This window comes from Ochotona curzoniae, unplaced genomic scaffold (genome assembly GCF_017591425.1).
Source record: "Ochotona curzoniae isolate NIBS_2020 unplaced genomic scaffold, NIBS_Ocur_1.0 contig_3432, whole genome shotgun sequence".
In the NCBI taxonomy this organism is placed as follows: Eukaryota; Metazoa; Chordata; class Mammalia; order Lagomorpha; family Ochotonidae; genus Ochotona; species Ochotona curzoniae.
The window spans coordinates 22,031,674-22,039,422 of NW_024465859.1; the positions used below are offsets into that span (position 1 = coordinate 22,031,674).

The following is a 7,749-nucleotide window of genomic DNA, read 5'->3' on the forward strand; positions in this document are numbered from 1 at the left end:
ATGGCGTTTCCAGGAGCTTCGCCCACTTCCTGCGCCAACTCGCCTGCAACAGAGACTGCGACCCCGTCCGCCTCATCACGACATAGCTGGGACTATTAGTTCCGGTTTCCTCAGAGACTCGAATCCCGGGGGCTCTCCGGAATTCTAGACTCTGATGGTCCTCCGACAGAGATGTGCCTCAGAAATATTCCTTGTTTCCTAGTCCTGTGCATCAAACAAGTCCGACTCTTGGGATTCTTTTCGAAAGAAAAATTAAGACGGCAATGACTGTTTCCGGGAGGAGCTGAGAAAAGGACGGTCACTTCCGGCAGCGAGAGGCCTCCTGACCCGGGATGGAGGAGTTGCTCGAGGCGGGGAAGGGCCTGCCGCCTGGTGAGCCGTCCGTGCGGTCCGCGACCCTCAGCCCGGGCGCAGAGGGGGCCCAACGGCCTCCGGTCGCTCCCCTTTCCTGGGCCTTTTTCCTCTCAAGCCCAGGGTCCTTTTCCGGAGCCCAAAGAGTCCATAGCGAAGGATTTAATTTAAGAAATGTCTAATGCATTATTTGAAAGAGCGCGTGCTCGTTCGTCTTGCTGGCGCACTCGCCAAGTGCCCGCCAGCGCCAAGCCGAAGCCGGCAGCCAGGAACGAACTCCACGCGGGGCTCCCACGTGGGTGGCAGGGATCCAGCTCCTGGACAAACCACCGCCCGCCCCTGGGGGCTCCTTCTAGAACCCCGAGCCCCCTGCGACCCTCCAGGGTCCCCATGAGGACCACCATGACAGAGCCCCGTCGCCTCCCTCACTGGCTTCTCTCCCTGCAGCCGCTGAGTCGCACCTCAGCCCGACCTCAGAATGGAGCCCGCCGGGAGCTGGTGGGGCCCAGGACAGCCCGCCTGCACCGACTCGAGCCCTCCTGGCCCTGCAGAGCCTCCCCCGGGGCTTAGCCCTGGGTCCCTCGCTGGCAGAGGAGCGGCGCTGGGGTGTGTGGTGCGTTGGGGAGCCGCTGCAGCCTGGACTGGCATGGGGGCCGCTGGAAGAGCAGAGCGTCTGTGAGGGGGAGAAACCGAGGCAGGAGGTACTGTGGCTTGAGGCGTCTCTCCTCGTGGGGAAATTGGGATGAAATGAAGGCATTCCAGGCGGCCAGCTCGGCCGCAGCAGGGAGTTGCAAACAACACTCGGCCTTGTAGCTTCTCTCCAGCACGGCTTCTTCCTTCCCCCACCCACCTCCCCAACAGGTGCACTGGTTAGGAAAGCAAGATGTAAAAAGAAGCCAGGTTAGTGTAATCGCAGCAGTGATGAAGGGCTGGTTTGTATAAACATGCATTTGTTTGAAGAGTAGGGTTACACAGAGAATCTTCCATCTGTTGGTTCACTCCCCAAATGAATACAGTAGCCTGGGCTGAAACCAGAAGCCAACAGCTTCCTCCAGGTCTCCCAGTGAGTAGCAGGGGCAGAAGCCCTTGGGCCATCCTCTGCTGCTCTTCCAGGGAGCTGATTAGAACTAGAGTAGCCAGGGCTCAAACAGGTTCCCATCTGAAATGCCAGTGTAATGGGCGGCAGCTTGGTCCATGGTACCACAATGGTGCCTCCTTCCACCCCCGTCTCTAGGCCCCTTGCCCCTAGTTCAGACTTAGGGTTAACAAGATGGGGTCAGATTGCAGCTTGTCATCTGGCTAGTTAGATTTCATGCCTCCTTTAATGCACCTGTAAGGATTTATTATTTTTATTGGAAGGGCAGATTTACAGAGAAAGATCTTGCATGTGCTGATTCACTGCCCAAAATGGCTGATCCGCCAGAACTGAGTCAAACTGAAGCCAGGAGCCTCTTCCAGGTCTCCCACAAAGGTGCAGGGTCCCAAAGCTTTGGGCCATCCTTGACTGCTTTCCCAGGCTGCAAGCAGGGAGCTGGATGGGAAGTGGAGCAGCTAGCACATGAACCAGCATCCATATGGGATGCCAGCACTTACAAGGCGAGGATTTTAGCTACTGGGCCCAAAATGCAGGATTTTGCTGTGTAATCAATGCAATTTTTTTAAACAAAGTTGATGTTCCTCTTTTTCTGTGCTCACTGGAAGACAACAACATGAGCTTCTAGGACTTTCACATTAGATTTGCTCAGCGTGGGGGTGGGGAGAGCACAGATGGTTCATCATAATTTGTGCTAATTCTCTACCCTGCTGCCTGACTCCTGGCTCCCTTCAACACACAGATAAGAGGGACTGCACTTGGTTCTTTTCAGGATCTGTCGCCAGCCCGGTGGGGAGATGTGCATGCTTGTGAGCGCAGCGCAGGCTGGACCAGGTGGGTTCCAGAAGAGTGCAAGGCAGGAAGGGTGCCCGACCCCGCCCCACAAGTCTTCCTTCAGGACACAGGGTGCCCCTGGGAGGCTGGGCCGGCACCCACAGCGTCTGCTGAGCCAGCTCTTGTTCTGCTTTGCAGCTGGGTGAGACGGGGCAGGCTGGAGAGCGAGGGAAACGTGGCCCCTGTGCGCATCCAGGAGCAACTGCACCTGCAGGTTCAGCAGGTCGTGCCACCGGGCTTCGAGCTGCTGCTGTGGCCCCAGCCGCCCTCTCGGGACCCGCAGCCCACTCCACCCTGGCTAGGAGAAGCAGCAGCCGCCGCCGTGGTGGCGGCCACTGGGGCAGACGCTGCTGAACAGGAAGTGGTCTCCCCCAAGGAGGATGCGGCCGGACTGTGCGCAGGTATGTGGCAAAGACAGGGCCACCAAGAGCAGATGAAGCAGAGGTCGTTGCTCAAAGTCGGCGTGTGTCGGAGTGGGATGGGGGTGAAGGACTCTGGGAGGACCCTAACTTGATGGTTTAGGGCTACTGGGTACAGCATGGCTGGAGTGTCCAAGGATTCAGAGTATCTTGAGCTACCCACTAGGATGTGCATGTTGGGGAAGAGGCCTGGATCTCATCCTTGAAGTAAACAATGAGAAGTGTAACTTTGACTTTCCCAAGAGTTGCTGGGCACAGTAAGGTGAGGAGGTTTCCAGCTTCTCTCATCCAAGGGGCCTCTTTGTTTTACTCAGGAGCTAAGAGGAGGAGATGGCAGGGAATCCTGTGTCCCCAGGCTAAGAACCAGGGACCCGCGCCTGGAAGGGACTCAGCTTTTGGGGAGGGGCCCCTGCATGGCTGGTAGGACCATGCCCCCCTGGTGAGGGGAGCCCCTGAAACTGGACAGAGAAACCATTAGGAGCCAGGGCTCCCCCGAGGTTGGGGGTCCCCAGTGGAGACAACACCTCTGCCTCTGATTTTCCCCAACCCTCGGGGCTGGGATACTTGTGTGAACCCCACACCTGGCTTCCGCCCTGCAGAATCCAGCCCTGCATCACCTCCCGGCGGCCTTCAGGCCCCAGCCCAGGAGCAGCTCTCCCAAGATGGCCAGCCCCCTGGCCCTGCGCTTCAAGGTGGTGCCCCCGGGGAGGTGCATAGTCTGCAGGCACAGGTGCTGCCCGAACCTCAGGGCTCCTCAACTCCCACGGAAGGCAGCTTCCTGGCAGCCCCCGTGGATGTCCGGGCCAGCGATGCCCACAGCACCGAGAATTTGCATAGCCCTGGTGAACAGAACCCGCCTGGCACGAAGATCTCGGAGCCTGGGGCCCAGGACACCGGCCACGCTGCAAGCTCCCCGCAGAAGGGGCGACGGTACCGCTGTGCAGAGTGCGGCAAGGCCTTCCTGCAACTGTGCCACCTGAAGAAGCATGCCTTTGTGCACACGGGCTACAAGCCCTTCCTGTGCACCGAGTGTGGCAAGAGCTACAGCTCCGAGGAGAGTTTCAAGGCTCACACACTGGGCCACCGCGGCGTGCGGCCCTTCCCGTGCCCGCAGTGTGACAAGGCCTATGGCACCCGGCGAGACCTCAAGGAGCACCAGGTGGTACACTCTGGCGCACGGCCCTTCGCCTGTGACCAGTGTGGCAAGGCTTTCGCCCGCCGGCCCTCCCTACGGCTACATCGCAAGACCCACCAAATGCCGGCTGCCCCCACCCCGTGTCCGTGCCCCGTGTGCGGGCGACCCCTGGCCAACCAGGGCTCCCTGCGGAACCACATGCGGCTGCACACAGGGGAGAAGCCCTTCCTGTGCCCGCACTGCGGCCGGGCCTTCCGCCAGCGCGGCAACCTGCGCGGGCACCTGCGTGTGCACACCGGCGAGCGGCCGCACCGCTGCCCACACTGCACCGACGCCTTCTCCCAGCTGCCGGAACTGAGGCGCCATCTCATCTCGCACACAGGCGAGGCACACCTATGCCCCGTGTGCGGGAAGGCCCTCCGAGACCCGCACACCCTGCGCGCTCACGAGCGCCTGCACTCGGGCGAGAGGCCCTTCCGGTGTCCACAGTGCGGCCGCGCCTACACGCTGGCCACCAAGCTGCGGCGCCACCTGAAGTCGCACCTGGCGGACAAGCCCTACCGCTGCACCACCTGTGGCATGGGCTACACCCTCCCGCAGAGCCTCAAGCGCCACCTGCTCAGTCACCGGTCCGCACCCCCTGCTGCGGCTGCTACTGTGGTGCTCCTGCAGACCGAGCCCCAACTGCTGGGCGCCAGCAGCGAGGCAGCTGTCTCTCCAGCCGGGGCCATCGTGGAGGTCACCGACTCAGAGAGCCCGAAGTGCGCAGCCGGGACCGAGGAGCCGGACCCCGCCGCTGGCCTGGTGCTCCTGCCCAGCGACTTGGGCTTGGGGGCCTGGGCGGAAGTGGTGGAGGTGGAGACGGGCACCTGATGTCATCACTGTGTCCCCACCCGCCTTGACACTCGCTATAAAGATGTATTTTTCAACTGCTGTGACTATGCCTGCTCTGTATTGACCTTAACCTTGCCTGCTTAGGGCTGGACCTTCCCCACCGCTCCGCCCGCCCCCCCCCCCCCCCCCCCCCCGCCCCGCCATGAGAACCAGGCGGCCCTCTGGGTTGGAGAGCTTGTTCTTCCACTTTCTCTATTTAAACCTTGCCGAGAGGACCCCACCCTGGGAGGGAATCTCTGTAGCTGGCAATGCTGTCACGTGCCTGGGTGCGTAGCCACAGACAGCCACACCCTTGGAGTGTGTTGACATCAGTTGGGGGAGAGGGGTTGGCAGCTAGCTGCGGTACCCACGCAGATTCAGGGTAAGGACCAAACAAGGAGCAGAGTGCCCAGGGTCAGGTGAGGCCCTGGGCGCCCTGCAGGCTGGGTGAGGCCTTTGGGTGGCTCCAAGTGCTGAGGGTTTACAAGTATGCAGATTGAAGCACTGAGTGGCTCCAGGGGGAACACTGCCTCCTGGTTTCTAAGTGAGCTAACCACGCCCACTGCTTGAGTGGTGTACATGGATAAAGAGCCCTTGGGAAGATGGCAGGGGAGCTAGTGAAAATAGTTACAAACCTGGGGGAGAGTTGGGCAGTTGCTGGCAGCAGGTGACTGTGGGGGCAGGGCAGAGGCTGGGTCCAAGGCCCCTGGGTTGCTGGGATGCAGCATCGGGTAAGCAAGACAGACATGCAGGTGTGTGTGCTGTTTCCTCCCCACCGGGTGAGGCAAGCTGCAGGGGGAGGAAGGTGTTATGCTCTAGGTTAGGTATGCTTTGTCCCCAAGCATTCATGTCTGCAGTGTGGTCACTGTGACACTGCCTTCAGAGGCCTAATTGGAGGCAGATAGGGCACTGTGTACCCTGAGATCCTCATCCCATGATCCTGGACCTCCAAAAAGGTGAACAAACATTCAGAAAGCAACTTGCAAGGAGCCAGCACCATGGTGCAATTAGCTAATCCACCTGCAAGTGCTGGAATCACATATGGGCACAGGTTCAACTCCCAGCTGCTCCATTCTCATCCAGCTGCCAGCTTATGTGCCTTGAAAGCAGCACAGGGTGGCCCAACTCCACATGAGAGACCCAGAAGAAGCTGTACATTACATTGGACCAGCCTTTGAGGCCATTTGAAGAGGGAATAAGCAAATGAAAGACCTGTCTCCCTCTGTAATGCTAATCTTATATATATATATAATTCTTTTTTAAATTAAAAGTCCCTAACCTCAGGTGTTTTGGAGCAATGGAAAATGACTAACCAGAGCAGAAGTAAGAGAGATAGGAAACACATTTGCTTCTCCCTCTACCGTCCTGTCAGATTGGTGTTCCAGTGTGTGAGTCAGCAGCCGTGAGCTAACTGGCCAAGACTGGGTCATCGGAAAAAGACAAAACCAAGACTCAAATATGGACCATACAGGTGGCTTCCCAGCAACTGCCACCTGCCTTCCAGAATGCCACTGACATGAACCCAAATGGCTTAAATGACTGTCCTGTCACGTGGGAGGGGATGGCAGGATATGGAGGCAGTTGGGGAAGAGACAGGCCACAGCGTCCATGGCCCGGGGAGCACCTGCCATCAGGCCTGTCAGCCAGCCCTGCTCTGGCACCTGCAGGACTTGGACTCTAGCCCCTCCTTCCTGTACAGGCTATTTCCACTCAGATACCAAGAGTAGATGGTGCCCATGCTGTGGAACAGTGAGTTAAGCTGAACTTGTGACTTCAATATTCCCCATAGGTGCCAATTCAGGACCCAGCTGTTGCACTTTTATCATTGCTAGCTCCTTGCTAATACACCCTGGAAAGCAGTAGGAGCTGGCTCAAGTGCATGGCTCCCTGCCACCTGTGGAAGAGACTTGGGTGGAGTTCCAGCTGGCTTTTGCTTTGGCCATTGCAGCCATTTGGGAGTACAGAAGATTGTGTGTCTTTCAAATGTTTTCTTAAAGGATTTATTTTTATTGCAAAGTCAGACATATACAGAGAGGAGGAGAGACAGAAATATCTCCTGTCCAATGATTCACTCTCCAAGTGACCGCAGTGGTTAGTGCTGAGCCAGTCCAAAGCCAGGAGCCAGGAACTTCTTCCAGATCTCCCACACTGGTCAGGTTCAGGGTCCCAAGGCCATCCTCTACTGCTTTCCCAGGCCACAATCAGGGAGCTGGATGGGAAGCAGGGCTGCCGGGATTAGAACCGGTGCCCATATGGGATCCCAGCTTGTGAGGATTTAGCCAGCATCATCACACTGATCCCTTAAAAAAATATTTGAAAGGGGCCAGGTGCCGTGGCCTAAAGGCTAAAAGTCCTTGCCTTGAACACGCTGCATCCATGTGGGAGACCTGGAAGCTCTTGGCTCCTGGCTTTGGATCACCTCAGCTCCAGTCATTGCAGCTATGTGGGGAGTGAGTCAGCAGACAAAAGATCTGTCTGTTTCTCCTCTCTATAAATCTGCCCTTCTAATAATAAAAATAAGAATCTCAAGTATTTTTAATTAAAAATGTAGATATTGTGAAAAACCAATGAGATGCTCAGCAGCCCTTGCCCAGCATTGTTAGACACCTGGGGATGTCTTGTCTGTCTTCATGCTGAGCTGTGCTGGGATGATTGGGAGGCCTGTGTCCCCCCACCCCGCCAGCCGCATCCCCCACGAAGACAGAGCCTTTTTCCCCATTGAAGCTGCACTGCTGCTCAGAGCAAACCTGACTAATGCATAGTCACACGGTCCCTACTCCACCAGCCCTAAGGCAAAGAATGGGACTTCAGGGCATTGTCCCAACTCCGCCTGAGACCTGGTGACAAGTGGGGAGCAGGACAGAGCTCAGTGTTCTTCCCCCACCCCCCAGTTTATCTAAGAGTGACCCTTCTCAGGGATGTCATGGAATAGTAGGCTAAGCCTCCACCTGTGAAGCTGGCATCCCAAATGGGCACAGGTTCATATTCCTGCTGCTTCACTTCTAATTCAGCTCCCTGCTAAAGTGCTGGGAGAGCAGCAGAGG

General features: G+C 57.7%; 1 protein-coding gene across 1 annotated transcript; it reads left to right on the top strand.

Annotated features, from left to right (window-relative positions):
- Nucleotides 1–59: 59 nt before the first annotated feature.
- On the top strand, nt 60–4,761 carry ZNF408 (zinc finger protein 408). The gene is made up of 5 exons (XM_040980196.1): nt 60–372; nt 799–1,052; nt 2,217–2,278; nt 2,417–2,679; nt 3,297–4,761. Exons 1-5 carry the CDS (start codon nt 333–335, stop codon nt 4,703–4,705), a joined length of 2,028 nt encoding a protein of 675 aa, XP_040836130.1. The 5' UTR covers nt 60–332; the 3' UTR covers nt 4,706–4,761.
- Nucleotides 4,762–7,749: the final 2,988 nt, after the last annotated feature.